General features: G+C 42.2%; 1 protein-coding gene across 1 annotated transcript in view; it reads right to left on the bottom strand.

Annotated features, from left to right (window-relative positions):
- The window catches only part of LOC139700292 (ATP-binding cassette sub-family G member 1), a 69,380-nt gene extending 53,279 nt beyond the window's left edge, over positions 1 to 16,101 (bottom strand). The window contains exon 1 of the mRNA XM_071598933.1: positions 15,896 to 16,101. Coding sequence (XP_071455034.1) covers positions 15,896 to 15,980 — 85 coding nt within the window. The 5' untranslated portion in view covers positions 15,981 to 16,101. The remainder of the gene's footprint in view (positions 1 to 15,895) is intronic.
- Positions 16,102 to 16,787: the final 686 nt, after the last annotated feature.

The following is a 16,787-nucleotide window of genomic DNA, read 5'->3' as shown; positions in this document are numbered from 1 at the left end:
TCAGTTTTGCGACGGAAAATTGCATGCAAATGGACCAATGCTATTTTCAAAGTACACACCGCGACTAAAATCACTCTGAACTACATTATTTAATCTGATTTCAGTCTAAACTCCAAAATGAGGTGTAAATATCTCAGGGAGTAGTGGGGTAAAGGGAGAAAATAATATTTATTTTTTTATTAAATTGTTCCGTCGGTCATCCATGAGGCATGGAACATAGTCATGACGATATACAGAGAATTAGAGCAATGAATGCAAATAGAAACTTCAATGAAATATAGCAATGGTACCAATATAAAAATTGGAAAAATACACTGAAACACTAAAAAAACACACCCTTAGATCTGACAGAGATAATAATAACAAGTTATCACTCATAAACTCATCAACACTGTAGTCCCACTTACTTGATGGTCGTTTCTTTAGTTCAGTTGGAACCTTTTTACGGTGGGTTTACCACTACAGAAGAGATAAGAATATATTTTGGCATAACATACTAGTTTTAGGGCATCTAAAGCAGTAAGAAAGTCGCCATTCAAATCGAGACATTTATCACAACGGTTCACAAGCTTTTCAATTTCGTCTCCGAAGAAATCTACCACCACCTTACTATTTTAACCACTTAATTACCCGCCATCATGCAATTCTGCATCACCGTCAAAGCGCTGCTGCGTTGCAAGCCACGTCAAGGGAAGGTCCCATAGTTGTTAATGGGCGATTTTCACGATTTTTTTCGTTTATTTTCAGTATCCGTTCTACTATCTACGGTCCTCGTCGTCACCATTGTTGCTGTGGCCATTTTTAAACTGAATGCACCACTGCCTCACTCCGTCTTCACTCATTACTATTCCATCTCCGTACGCAATTCACAAAGTCGCCAATGAATATCAATTGGCTTGTGGTTTTTTTCCAGTAAAAACCCAATCGCAGATCGAACTTTACTACTCGCGGGATTTTCTATTGCAGCACAGATTTTAAAGCAAAGTAAAAGAATTACAGTCTGCACATAATATCAGAGCAGGATTCATGACTGAGTGTAGGGACGTTTAGACACCAAGATGGTCGCTCTAGCCCCCTTACCCTCCGCCACCCTAGGTCGAAACGTAAGCTATTTATCTGGTCAGCCCTTGCATTTGGAACAAGTTTACAAATCACGAAGTGTCCTGATGCCATTTCATTGTTCATATCCAGTATGTGAAAATTGCAGTTTAGACTATCATTTAGTATAAGTCCCATAAATGTTGTGGCGCTAGATCGTCGTATTGATTGATTGGTATCAGTTCTGAGAAGAAGAGGGCTCGACATCGGAGGACAGAACCCAGCAATGTTCGGCAACATGAGAAATATCAGGCATCATACGAGCGTCAATTATTTTTCAGCCTACCCTCCTTTATTTCTCACCCAACATTTTCTTTTTAAAGATTTTAATGAGATATCACATTTCAGTCCTGTTATGAGTCACTCCTCGAGCAGAAACAATAAACTAAATTTAATGTTCAAAGGCAATCTCTTTGCATTGGCTTTCATAAACTTTTAATACCCTGACAACATATGATGCACCAATATATTGCTCGGAAGTTGTTTTGATGGGGGATGGCAGGAATTATGGTGAATTTCTCATCCGCATCTCGTCCTTCCACAATGCCGCCTGCGGTTACCATGAAAAGCATGGGTTCCATTTCTCAAAACTCCGAGTCATTTTGCGAGTCCTTGTACCTCGCTCGTAGGGAGTCGGCTGATTGTGTCAAATGGTCCAGAAATTGCTACTCTCTGCATCGCACGGCGTGCGAATTTGAAAGTTTTATATTACATTTCCCTCCCCATGGACTTCAACCTTGACTTCATGGAAGGGTTTGTGCGTTCCGATGACCCCTAAAGTTGTGCTGGCGGGAGAATTGAGATAATTTCTCCCGGCACGGTCACCCATGCCAGTTAGGTCAAAGGGTTGGAGCCAGACAAAAGGTAGTCAGAGCAGTGTCTATCAGACTCACAGCAGACTACCAAATGCTTATCACATATAAGGCCGTGAGATTCATTTTTTAACCTTATATATTTTCAAGTTTTTCACTTTAGATTTTCTAGTAGTTTTGCGTAAGAAGTATTCTATTCGTTCTAGATAAACTAAGCTCAAAACCTTTTTGGAAATTGTTTTGTTGATTTCAGGTCCTGAAGCCGAGTGTCATATTTTTGGAGCGAGAAATGATTAACTGTAATTCCGAACAATAAAAAAAATGATTTACATTACACGAATTAAATTTGAAAAATTGACATATTTTTACTCAAATTCAAGCCATAGAAAATGAATCTTTGCCATTTTCACGATGCCCTTAGTTCTCCGGGTTTAAAAATAAAATTTTGTTGCACAGTTGATAAATTAAAAAAATAAATAATTCCACTTATCTTTAAAAAGGAACTTTTTAAAAAAAATTGGAAAACTTTAAATGAAAACCTCTTGCATTTAGCAGTGCATCCGGATAAATGGATTTTTCCATGCTTAAAAGTAAAATAATTAGCCGGTGATTGCAATAAGAGCGTCCGTAGGCAAAAGAGCATATCCGAAGTAAAAAGGAAAAGAGCCAGGCGAAATTTTCAAAATTCCTTTGGCAACTAAAGAAATGGAAACACGGACATTTATTTAATTTTCTGCACGCCGTGATGTAAAGAAAAAAACTGTGGAGATATTTGGCCGGTGGGTAGATGTCATATGTATATTTACTTCCATAGCAGTCATATTTCGTGATATGGATTATGATTATACGATAATATAAATTGTATCGTTTGGCCTTATGCTGTTTTATCAGATTGTCGATTGATAATCAATTATCAGTTAATATTAATCTATTATGTAGACGGAAAGCGAAAGTCTGAGATATTACGTTCTATCTAGCCGCATCAGAATTTTTTAAATACAGGAAAAACTCTTCTGCTCCACCTCTTAGCAATTCGCAGGAAATCCGAATTTTAAAGATTTCCATTTTCAACAATTTTTATTTGTGACCGTTAAAACTTGCGTTCCTAAAATGGCAGCTCGAGGTAGCTCACGCAATGAAGCCTTACCCTCGCCATGGAGATTGATTGTTGACGAGAAAGAGCCCGCGTCCATACGACTGCTGTCGAAACGAAAGATAGGGAGACCATTTTTTCAGCCACAAAAACACCACTGGCCATCGGTCAAGGTTGAAGCCCTGCTTCTTTCAACTTCCTTGAGGTAATGGAAGAATCATTACTCACTGCTGGGCGTGTCATTCAACATAGGCTAACCCGGCTGGATGTCATCTCGGAGGAGAGACCCATTTTCCTGCTTCATCTAGTTGGTATTAAAATTCTTCCCCGCTCTCCCGCTTTTCTCAGCGCGGAGGACGGCCAGCCGGAGATGGTATTTGCCACTTCGTCGCCGGCGGGGCTTCCGGGGGAATCCGACGACTGCCTCGAGGCGCAAGATAAAACACCTCGCGTGGGTGGGTGCAAGTAAGGAGCGACCATCTACATCTACTTAATACCCCGCAGGCCGCCGCAAGGGCGTGTGGCGGGGGGTGTTAGGACACCACCCGTAATTTAGAAAAGAAAAAAAAACCGCATGCAATAACCACAAAGAAAACATGGCATACATTCATGCATGAACACTTACACCCCACACACATGCAATCACTCAATCTACATCTTACATACACATGCACCTGAAAGTATACCTAACAGCTTTGCAGTGTTTAACTTTGCTCCGAATTGTGAATTCAATGTTTTCAATATTTCTAAAGTGACTTCGGTTTCTTACTATTATGATTTCTGATTGTTCGGGGAAAGAATGAGTATTTGTACCTATATTTCCTGGAATCTATCTCCCTTATTTTATCTTTATGGTCTGATCTACCTAAGTAGTGTGGGGCCATTATAATTCCTTCAGTGTCATAGTTAAACTCGTTTGTTCTGAACCTTTCTAAAAGTCTAAGCCTCGCTTGTTCTCTCCGCACTTCAAGTGGTTCCCAGCCTAAATCCCCTAAGAGATCTGTCACACTTGTGTTCTTATCATAACAATTTTTAACGAATCTAGGGAATTTCCTCTGGACTTCATCTAATTCTTTTTGCCAAATTTTCTCCCAAGGATCCCAAATACTTGCGGCATATTCCAAATGAGATCTACCTAGAGCAAAATAACACCTCTCTTTAACTTTCTCCTTACATTTCCCCACCACCCGTTTTATGAAGCCAAGTTTCTTTAAAGCAGATCCGCATATTGTCCTGATATGTGCTCCCCAAATGAGTTAATCCGTCGAGTGTAGGGGCGGAGGGTGGGGTGCGGTGGATGGGAGGGGGGTGTTGCAAGTCCAACGGGGGCGAAGGAGAGAGCGATGCGGAATTAGAACATTGGAATACATCCTAGGGGCGGTTGCGCTCCGGCTCGAGCTCGAGTACATTATTCGTGGACTTGATGAAGGTCGCTCGGGCGCAGCTAACGAATGTTGCGGGCTTTACACAGTTACGCCATATCCAAACTTTTGCGATATTCATTTCGAAAGGCTATCCCCTGGCTAAAATGGTACGTCATGAGGCCGAAGAAGCAAGCGCCATTGATTTAAAGTATTTTTCAGAACCGTCAAAGTACATCTTCTCTATGAACTCTCATCGCATTGCGTAGCTTCAGCATCTGAAATGAGAGGTAGTAGTGAACATTCGTCTGTCGATGCACTTGGCTGGCGGTATTGGTTGCTCGTGGGCTGATTCCAAGAGCGCAGTTTTCAATTCGGCCGGGCCATTTCGTGCGGTGATATTTCTCATTTTTCGTGGCTGAGTTGACGGTGAGATGTGGACATGCTGACGCGCAGAAATAGACTTTCTCAGCACTGCGATATACAAGAAAAATTAGTTCCGGTTCGCATTGAGAGTCCACAGCTAGCTGACGCTTTCGTAAGAAGAATACCAATCTGTCAGATAGCATAGCATACACTTACCAGATAGACATAAACATTGCATACATATACACTGCTTGACAGATAACATTACATAAGCATACTAAACATGTACTCTCACCAAGATATCGCGAGAATTCTATAAGATCCTAAAATGCACTATCTCCTTGATTAGAATAGATATTTAAAATGCGAGAATAATTCAAGTGGATACGCCTAACACTAATTTGCATAAAATAAATGTCCAGAGTTGAGCATGGCCCACGCAAATATATAAAACTCCAGCAGTTTTCCGTACGTAGTCCTCTCCTATGCTTTCTCTCATTCTTTCGAATGAGTCCCATGGCTATCGTGGTTATTCATGCACTCCAATTTGAATAATGCCAAGCGTTGAATTTGAATATGCTAATAAAGTGAAGTCTCATAATTGAACGGTCATTGAACCTCTAGTTCTATGTGTAAATTGGAAAAGTACGAATTGCGTAATACCCGTCATGAGATTTACAGTTATCCCGTGTATTACGTTATAGGTTTTTATTGGGACTAGTGGTGGAGCTTCGCGTATCAATCATTATAAAAAATTGCAAGTTTTTTCTTCAGGGAGAGCTTTTCATTTAGACTGGTGCCATGCAAACGTCTTTCTCACCGCCCGCCATCCCCAGCATTGACTGCGTTTTTTCTTTCGTTTGTTCAGCCTTTCAGAGAAGGACTTCGAACGAACCATTGAGATCCAATGAGTATAATTAGGGATTAATTAAGACAGTCAAAATTGCCTTGAGTACGAGGCAATTCCCCTCAGTTCTTCGCATTCCATCATTTTTATTTCATCGTTTCGACTCTCCCATCTACTTAGCATTCTCCCATTATGCTATCACTTTTCAAATTAATATTTTCTTAACCTTGGTAGAAATATCTTTTTGGCAGGAAGTAAAATTAAAATCTGAGCAAAAAATGTCCTCATTCATTTGAAGATGATTACGAAACAGGAAAATCATCTTATTTGCACACCTGTGAAGAAGATGGCTGGTAAAGTCGCTAGCAATAACATGATTACCGCTATGTAATTAAACTATGAACTATAAAGGAGGCATGTTTAGCGCCCGCTCTCCATCAACCATCCGCAGGCAATGCGACATACGAGCGCATCTGTTTATCCCGCTATCGTCCATTGTTTAGAGACGATCTGTATTCAGCACCTTATTGAGTATTCATCGCATATTTTTACATTGCCATACTTGTCCTCCGTTTTCTCTATTTGGACGTTTCCTCCTCCATTGATCATAAATGATTTCATTTTTGCCAGTCTTCCTGCACCCGAGTCCCATCGGTTTCTTTAAGACAAACCATCCTTTTCATCACTATTTACCGTCTTTTTCTGCTCTCCCGGCGCCACTGGTTGTCTATGTGCCCCCTCAGATGGTTTCTTATCGACTTTGCGAGGGGCTCTACAACCTGGGTTGACTCAACCCCCACGGCCGAGACGGGACACGAACACCGCGACCTTTGGGTAGCGCGCTACCCACTCGACTAACCCGGCTAGCTAATGCAATTTACTTCTACATGATATCGTGTACTGATTCTCTCCGCTTCAGTGGAACATAAAGTATTATTTTTAAGGTAATCCGCCGGTTAAGGTAGGCTTTTGGATGGACACAACTACCAAATAATTATTTTATTACTCCTAGCAAAACAAAACACAATCCAGCAACCTAGTCTACATCAGGTCCTTCTTCATCTCTGAGTACTTTCTTCCTCCCTTCATCCCGTCCAACATCCCTATCCTGTTCCTTCCCTTTCCTCGTTTGCCAAACATTCTCCCCTCAATTACAGTCTTCAACATCCCACTGCCGGTCAACACCCCCTTCATCCACTTTTCCTGCCTCCATAGGATTTCTCCCAACAAACCCCTCTCTTCGCCCACCATACCAAGTACTTCCTCATTTGTTTTCTTCTCTGCCCATTTCACCTTCTCCATCCTTCTCCAAATCAACATTTCAAAAGCCTCCAATCTACGTCTATCCTCCTGCTTCAATGACCACGTTTCCGTGCCGTACGCTCCATATCAAAGTTTTCACGAACAGGTTGCATGGCACTGGAATCTTGATGTTTTAAATGCAGCGTCATTGTTATGGTTTCAGGAACGTATCCATATTATATACGCAAACTGTGGAAAAACAGTATGGAAAAATAGCAACATCCTAACTGGAAATCCTTGAAATGTCCTTGAATTTTGCATTCAGATTTTGGTTGACCCCGCGCATGTAAGTATTCCCTAACTTCTTCCGCCAACCTCTCCTTCTGATGTCATCCGAGGGCAACCCCTCTGTGCCTTCAATTGAACTCCAATCATTTTTATTGACCAAATAACTTGAATAGATGCATCTAATCCCCATCCTTCCAGTGGGTCGCAAAACCAAGGATTTCCAAAAATAATAATGTGGCCGTCTCTGTTAGTAATCTTACCAATGGTGCGATGTTTGAACCTTCAACTGTTTCTGTCGCATCGGAGCCATTATTGCTCGTGCAGCATCACAAGATTATAAAGAAGATTGCAATGAAGTACTCGAAATTTTGTGTCGATTACTCGTATTTCACGTGACCTGACGACCCAGCGTGTTTTCCTGGGTCTGATGCGTGTTCACCTACGGGGAATTGAGACGAGACCATCTCACCTTGGCCCTAAAGATGATCTTGGTGGTCACATTGGCCCTGAATTGGTCCCAATCGAAGGAGGCACACTCTTTAGCTTCCTCCACGTTAGTGTTTCCCAATGTCGCTCTCCCATCCTCTCCCGTGCGTAACCTCACGCAAGTAAAACGTAGTTATGGTAAACTTAGTAGCGCGTCCAAAATATTAGATGACTTAGGTTGGGAATCACTTAATAGAGCGAAGGTTAAATCACAGATTGCATAAATTGGGAGGACATCTCTTTAGCAGTGATGTTGGAAATGTATCATAACCCCCATCGCACCCTGGCGGTGGCTTGCATGGGACTAAAATGAGACTGCAAGACTGTGAAGCTGTTCGACAAAATTCTGCTTCAGACACAATCTTTTGGAGCGCACGAGTATATGCTTCCATGTGCTGTGGTGCAGTGGAGGAGAGCTTCCCCTTGGTCCAAGTGTTCCCACGTCACATTATCCGATGTGATGTCTCTAAATATGAAAATTCATAATGGAAAATTCATGAGCACATCGAGGGAAAGGGGTGATATATGCATTTGGCAGTAGTTACACCCGGAAAATCAAAAACGTTTTGGATGGAATGAATTTTTAAACCATACTGTTTCCCCTTCCGATTATATTTCAAGGAATACATTTAAATCAAGTTGTAATCAAACTGAGTCATAAAATCCACTGATGTAAGAAGTTTTTCAAATAGAGTATTGGAATGTTTATCCTCAATCTGCATTTTCTTCGACTTAAAGAAAACCAAATCCTTCTTATTTTGTAGCGTTACAAATGGACAGGTGGTCACACCTCTGAATAAGTCACCGTAAGTAAGGCTAGTAACGACTCAGATACTGATGAATAGCGCCAACAGTATCCAGAGCTCAAGGAGGAAATACTCGCATTTCCGGCCGACTGCATCTTCCAATCACAAGCAACCATCTCAAGACAGTCCTTGGTTGTCCAAGGCTTGTTTAAAAGTGATCGGTGATGATGCTTCCCTGGCGCGTGCGTGAAGTGCCGAATTCAGACTGTGCCCGTGAAGTGTACGAATGATCACGGACATCGTATTATTGTTATTGGCATTGGCATATAAGACAGTGACAGTGCACACACGCCATTTAAATCACTGAAAATTTGGCGATGCGAGGAAAGATCTGCGTCCTCCCGAAGGTCTTTGGAAGTTTAGAGTTGAGTCGAGTGTGTCTGCTTGCGAAGACCTTCAAAAAAGGCATCGCGACGATTCCCCAGCCCCCTTGCAGCCCCGAGTTGGCACCAGCAGACTATTTCGTATTCCCTACAAAAGTGAAATCCTCCCTCCCTCAAAGGACACCACAACCACGGGACCCTAAGTCAAGCCGTCAAAGAAGCTTGCACGCAGAGTACCCTCAAGGACCTTCTGTAATCTGCCTTCGAGTCGAGTGCAAGGGCAAAAGTGCGTGTCGACGCTCTCAAGGGATGTACCTTTGGAAGAATTCTGAGGAGGCATTGCAGCAATATCTGAAATAAATCTATTTCTCCAAAACCTTTACCGATACTTAATGAGCAAACCAAACTCAATAAATTCCTGACGATTTGGATAGCTCGCGCACGATAACATTATACCAATGCATCGATATGATTTGTCAATTACCCTCGATATACTTTACATTTTCTCCAACTGCAAGATTAGCTGTGCTCCTCAGTAGTTAAATTTACAGCTGACCAGAGACGCTACAATCGCTGAAATTTGTGAGTAGTGGCGCCACATTAGTTGAGGTAACGATTAATATGGATTAGGATAACGTTCCGTGTACCTATCTCCAGGATTCGAACCCCTGACGGGAATTTTGCAGCCTCACCTCAGATGCTGCCCCGAATGTCCCCCTTAATTCATGCATCTATGCTTGACTATCCGTCTCTTGTCTTATATTCCCCTGGTCCAGTAAATTTCATTTGCATGGATGCGTTTTTGAATGAAATGATGATGAAAAATATGCTGATAAAAAATAAGTTGAATGAAAACATTCACCCCTTCCACGGAGAATTGTTATAAGTATTTTTAGGAGTCAATTTCTCGGAGGAGAAACGGGCCTCCTTATCTATCGTGTAAACTCTGCGGTAAGACAAGTTGAAGTACACGTATGTAGCAAAATTGATTCTTCTATTGTTTTGAGCTCGTCATAAGTCATAGGAAAGCATGTTGTGAGTACAGAGAGGCAGGTTTCATGTGATTTATCATCGAGAGAGTGACACGGATGAGATTTAAAAAAATCAGCGCATTAACAAAGGATAGAAATCATCGCAATATATGTTTTCGCTTCGCGAATGGTGGCGATAGGTATGTGCTCCGCTCGGGAGAAAATTATGGCAGTGCGGTATGATTTTATTATCGAAAATGCACTTGCGAAATCCGTTGCGATACTAAATGGGCAGGGTTAATTTACACGGCATGCATTTCTTTGGCGGGGATTTTTCGGCTGTGATAGATGTTTACGATTTATCTTGAAGTAAAACTATCGCTCTGAACCTAATTACGCTCTCTAAACCTTACTCCCTCATTCTTAAAAAACTCTCGAAACGAGTCCTTATAATATTCATTCAATTTATTCCAACGTAATTGTAAGCGATCCCTCATGAGAATTCATTCGATTTAATCGCCAGGTAAACCTACGCGTTCGACATCCCATCCGGAAGTGCGGATTCCACCGTCACCATGGAGTTTGCTTCAGCTCAGTGGCTCATCCGGGACTCAAAAAATTCGAGTGCAGAGGGAACTAAAGATTGATGAGCACCTAAAAAAATTAAAATGGAACGGGAGAGCTACCGTTCCACAGCACGGCATGCTCCCTGATATAATATCGGTACTAGTTTGAAAGGTCCTTGAAGATTTCCAGGGATACCAATTTTAGGAACCTGTCTGCTTTCCATTCAACTCACTTATGTAAGGGTGGCTACCAGGAAAGATATTGGTTAAAAAATTTTTAATTCTTGCTCGTTTTTTTCGCTTATATTTTCGATTTAAGGGGCCTCGATTAAAACTTACCGTGATGCTAGTAATAAGCGCATGGTTTTCTTTCTTCCTTGACTTCCGATTATTACTCATATCTCCCTAGTTGATCCTTTCTCTCTGTTAAAAGAAACTACTAGCAAATACAGCAAATTTGTTGCCTTTTTTTCACTTTTGGTGGGCTGTTATGGAGGAATTTTATCGGAATACCTTTCTTATCCCTGAAAACGACGCATGCATGCCTCCATTGCAAATTCAGGTTAACCAGCGATCCTTGAATACTTGAAAACTGTGAAAAAACGGAAATAGGATAAACCCAGAACGAATCCTGGAAATACCTGAATTATTGGAGAATCAATATTATTTTACCGGGATATACGCACACAGCCATCGGCAGCAGACGGAGATCCCTCCCGATGGGCTAAAACCCTGACGGGGGGGAGGGCTGGTGCGTTCTTATGACCCTTAGAGTTGTGCCGGCAGGAGCAATGATATTTTCTCCTGCTGGGGTCACCCATGCCAGATAGGTCGAAGGGTAGACAAGGTAGAGAGAGAATAGAAAGCAAAGACAAGAAAGCTATCGTTTACGGACGAGATAATTAGAAAGATAGACGAGAGAAGGAAATGGACGCATATATACACAGACTTAGGTAGAAGAAGTATAAAGAATTAAACACTAAACTGAGGTGGGTAACAAATGGAGTAAAAGAAGCGTGGGGGAAACGCAATTCGTGGATATGGAAAGCCTACGGAGTTAAAACACTATCTGGAAGTAAGAAGAGAAGATCTGTGTTAACAGTCAGAAATAATTCGGGTAAAACAAAAGTTTAAACAGAAAATATCCTAGAGAGATGGAAGGAATAGATAGAAGGAAGACCTGTATGGTAAAGATTTATCAGTAGTTCCATATTCAGTAACGAAGATGATAGAAATCCGGTTATATTTCCCTTCGAAATTCACTGCCAAAAATCATTAGAACACTCCGAAAGGCGGTTCAGATGTTCAAAATATATCGGAAGGACAAAAGGGCGTCTGAATGGGAGCCAATGTCCACTCGGCGCGAAATCTTCATCCGGGAAAAGGGGGACGTCGAAGGAGGAAATTGAAAAGAAGCGCCGATAGAGGGAAGAGGGGGAGGAGCGGCGTCACGTCCATTCAAAACTCTCGAGGAAGTCCTTTTCATCCGACGGCCAAGGCTTTGTCTGATTCATTACAGTTGAATGAAAACTGCGAAATTATCCATTCGGTATTGAAGGCCAAACACTACCGCCAAGAATACGAGCGATTCGGCTTTGTCCCCAAATCTTTTACGTTTGACGGCTAGTGTACTCCGGTTAGGAGCCGAAGGGACTCTAAAAGCAATGGGGCGCGACCTCAATAGCTGAGGTCACAGTCGAGGTCGCGCATAACTCTTGAGATAAATCGATTGAACGGGTCTTCCTCTAATGATTAGCCGATTTCTAGTTTCTGGTTCATTACCAAGTTGAGACGCTAGGAAATTTCCACTCTTTCCACGGCAAGAACTTAAAAACTCTGCAAGAGTTTTCACATGATATCACCCGATTCATTATTTCTTACTGTTCTGGAAACTAATGCAAATCCTGCGGAAATTGAAATAGGAAATATACAAGAAAGAACTTTCGGCAGAGGACGGAAGGAGAGACTGAAGAACGTCCACTCGTTAAAACTGTTCTCCGAAAGCACAGAGAATTCACACTAATCTATGCTCAAGTGAGTATGGAGACGCGATTCTCTCGTAATGAGAGGATGCGTGCGTGTCTCGTGGGATAAGTCGAAAGAGTTTTCGGAAACGCTTCGAGTTTGAAAATTTAAGCTTGAATGCAACTTATATTAACGGACTACTTGAAGGAATTATATCCAAAGTATTAAGCACAGCTTATCCCAGGGTTGATTTTACTCCCATGTTCACCGTGTAATTACGGTCAAGAGCATTGGGCACGTTTGGGTACAATCATGTTGACAAGAGCACCGAAAAATGATCGCTGGATCAATTTAGTTTTTCACAGAGATGCGCGTTCACATTTTCCTTTGGATAACTGCCATAACACACAGGAGTAATTTCAGCGTTTTGGCGTTGCTCTTTTGTAATATTGACATATGTGGCCTCTTGTTACCGACAAATTTTTTATACTTTTACTTAACATGCAATCATAAAATTGTGTTTTTCATGATTCGACCTTTTGAATAGATCCCGTCAGCAGGAATGTATCACGCTATTTTTTCACTCTTAATAAAGATTTTTTTATTTTACAATTTTAACTTTCTCAATATTTCACCTAGGGCGCTGTGTTTTTTTATATGAAGTAAGTAACGTCAATCACTTACTACGATTAGTGTTTTAGCCGAATCCTACACGGTAGGAGTTCAAAGTCCATCGCGGAAACGTGGAGAAATTTTTATGAGACTTCGCATATGCCAAACAATCGTCTAGACGCCCGTCGAAGTTCTACGACATTTCTCTTATCATTTTTTGAGTCATTCTGTGACAGTGTGGTGAAAGAAGTCGCTCTTCTGCGAGCCATTAGAATAAAGCCCTTTCGCAATTCAATTCAAATTTATTTTTCCTATGCACGACCCATGGAATGAGTTTGGTTTCGTGCCATGACTGACACTTTGAGCGAGGGCGTGCGAGGATAGAGTCGAACCACTTCGTGCGGCTGAAGCAGCAAAGGACGATGAGCTCACGTTGCTCATATTTGGTGAATCACTTCTGGATTATTCACCTCCAACTATCCAACTATGAATGCCAAAAAGAACGGCAATTACAAAATAAATTGGTGGAATTTGCAACTATGACAACTGACATTCTCGTACATTAAAAAAGGACGGTAGGCAAGCATAGTAGATACCATATTTCTATGATCGCAAAGATGAGTAGATGCTTACTAGCTCACATTTATCGTATGTCGCAATCAGGGTTTGGACATGTTACTGTTATCCATTCATGCCCTGCATATTCCTGTGGAATTATTTAATTCCAATATAACATTTTCAACCATTCCATAAAAATTTAAATTAAACGCTATAGTGACTCTATCGATATAGGTCGCTCAATCATTTGCGATGTTTACATGTAACTGATAAGGACGTGTAGGGCCCCTTGGCAAAACTAGGTCAGTGGAGTGCTATAGAGGCCTTGACGGAGGGAGGGAGGGAGACCTTAGAGATGGTCTTTTTGCTAACCAGAGTCCACTAGTCAGAGTCTGAATGACTAATCATTTAAGAAATCATTCCATATCAGCTAAATCATAATTTAATAATGTCATCCTCGTTCGCCTTTTCTGACGTTTCTAGTTTTTAAACCTGTATGTCTGAGCGAATGTCATCTGATATATCATTTGAACTAATAACAGTCGATTGACCCGTAGAGGGTGCACACTTTGCTAGACTGGCCCGAATATGTCTTCGTCCAACCTGTACGCAGAAATTGTCATAAAAGTTGACTTCTTGCCAGTCGGTTAATTCACTAAACGCGGTGAAAAATCGGCATTTCCAGCATTTCGTGCGCGGAGTGCAATTCGTTGATTCCTCCTCCCGCCACTGTGGCGCCCAATGGCGTCTTCGCATGGAAACAATGGGAGTTGAGATACCCATTTTAATACATTTTCTCATGGTATCGAAAGAATTAATAATAAAATGAACGTAACTTTGCTCTCATGCGATGGATACGTAAAATAAAGGGACTGAGTAAGCTTCACTTCCGGTCATACGATTTACGTCGCATACCTATAATGGAAAGCGCACATGATAATTATGCCGCAGTACATTTTAGAGGGCTATGCGAGAGGATCGGATCATTTTGAACGCCCTTCAATCGTGCCACGTCTTTACTATACACATACGCCATGGCATTTTTGAAATGGTCATATTTTTAATTGATTGCACATCTAACCAAGTATTCATCATTTTTATGTGACATCAATACTACTCTCCGTTAGATCAGGAATTCAAAAATGTTATTTTCCTCATATTTTTCTGCAGCTGCCGAACTCCAGAGGGGTTTGCGAATTGAGTGTTTGAACGCTTGGCTCGAACTGAGCATTGCAGGGGAGAATGAATTTTCATCCTGAATGAAGGGCGTGTAAGTAAGTGTATCTGCATCACTAGCGTTGGGAGCGTTTGACTTTGCTTCTGCTGTTACTGCAGACTGCTCCTTGAAAAAATAAGTATCTGTGTCTTTGAATGCAGATAAGTATTTCTATAAATTTATCAGGATATTCTGTAATTATAGAATGGGACCTTAACCATTAGCTCGTGAGAGAAGATTACTCAACGTCCTACTCAGAGGCAAATAAGGTTTAATAACTGATAGATGTTACTAATTTATATTTATTTTCTAATTAATAATTACTTCGCATTGAATTTCATCTCGGAAATCGCATTTGAGAGTTATTTTTCGATTGCATTAGTGACTCCTCCCTCCGCGTTAATAGCCAGTTACACTGATACTTTGCCTGCCGGATTCTGAAGTTTGACTCATTCTCCTCGAGTCTGGAGAGGCTACAGTCCTAATTTTTCTTATGTCCCTTGACTCAGAGGTCATTATCTTAACGCCCGGAGGCAAACTTCTACGAGATTTATCTAATTCGCTTGATGACATACTCTCTGTTGGACCGCAAATTATAAACGTGGCCTAATGTGAAAGAATAACCATTCTTCACTCATTGCATCGAATTCTTGTTATAGCACCTGTTAAATTAACTTGAAGTAGGCAAATTAACACATTGCACGGATAATTGGAGTAAGGAAGGACTTGACTAATCTAGTTATGTGTTGCGTCAGGGCATCGGAATTTTTTGTAGACATTTGAAACTTCACGCAGCTGAAAAACATTAGCGAGCTAAAGTTTGGATGTAAAACATTTCCTCGCGCAAGTTGAAGGTCAGCCACCGACACCATCGACTTTGATATCAACAGCGTACGCAATTTTGATGGTTTCAATTCGTCATTTCGTTGCCAGGCGACGATGTTTCTCATTGAGTTGGGGATGATGGTCCAAGTGTTTCGGAGGAACCGAAAAAACCGCTCCCTCTCAACGGAATGCTATTTATCAAGCTCTCCCACCGGCCGCCTGATCGCCTTCCAGAGGGCATCCTAATGAATTCGACCCTAGGGTGCGAGAGAGGGGAAGGAGTGACGAGGCCAATGGAGGAATTCTCCTCGGGGAAGGGAATTTCGATCGGAATATAGTGACGGGGACTGCCGCCAGGGGCGTGAGCGAGGCGGAGAGAGGGGGGGGCGAGAACGGAAGGGGCGAGGGGGAAGAGGGGTTCGGAAAAATGCGACGCGCTCGGAAGATGCGTAACACTCACCGAGTCCCTTGAACGTGAGGCGAGCAGTTTCGAACCCTACGTCCCGAAAGACGAGGTCCACGGGCTGCTGGTAGTGTTCCCCCATGGCGGCGTCGGGACGCCGCAGGAACTCGTCTCCCGGAGCGGCAGGGACGTGGTCGTCCCACTCCGTGTTTGCGTTCCGGAGCGGCGTGATCGCAGAGGGGCGTTTTCCCTTGGCGGCGTGTCTCTCGGGCGCGCCGTCACGCGGTGTCAGTGCGACTGTGAGTGAGTGAGAATAGGACCCTTTGTGAGTGGAGGGGAGGGCGTACGAAGGAAGGCCCCCGCCCGTGCGAGCGAAGGGGAATTGAAGTCGGCCGGCAGGGTGCGGGAGGGCGCCGAAGGGGGGTGGGGAGGAGCGGGGGTGCGGGAGGGCGCCGAAGGGGGGGGGGGGGTGCGCCGCGCTTGCGTCGTTATCTTCCGAATGGGTGCTGGGGCGGAGGAGCGCCACTTTTGAAAGATGGAATGACGATTTGGCGGCGGAGTGCTAGATGAGAGGAGGGAGAAGGCCTCGCTTGACAGCAGAATGCATTCGAAAATGTCTCCAATTGTCATATTGACATTATTCTCACGTTACACAATGTAACATAATATAAAAATAGTTAATTCTTAATTAAATGAAGAATACAATGCATCTTTCCACTGTCTTTGGAAATTCATTTTAATTAAATGAAGAATACAATGTATTTTCCACTGTCAAAGACAGTGGAAAGATAAATTGTATTCTCCATTTAATTAAAATAAATTTCCACAAAGTTGAGCCGGAAACAATTGAATAGTTAATTCTTCCGTGACTCTTTCTCTCTCTTTCTTTCTAAATTCGACGATTTGCAATGAAGGGGAACTTTTTCTCATCCATTGGGACTCATTTGCG

Source organism: Hetaerina americana, unplaced genomic scaffold (assembly GCF_022747635.1).
Source record: "Hetaerina americana unplaced genomic scaffold, ioHetAmer1.1.p SCAF_10, whole genome shotgun sequence".
Taxonomy (NCBI): domain Eukaryota; kingdom Metazoa; phylum Arthropoda; class Insecta; order Odonata; family Calopterygidae; genus Hetaerina; species Hetaerina americana.
The sequence above is the reverse complement of the archived record's forward strand: the minus strand, read 5'-3'. Positions and strand labels throughout refer to the sequence as shown.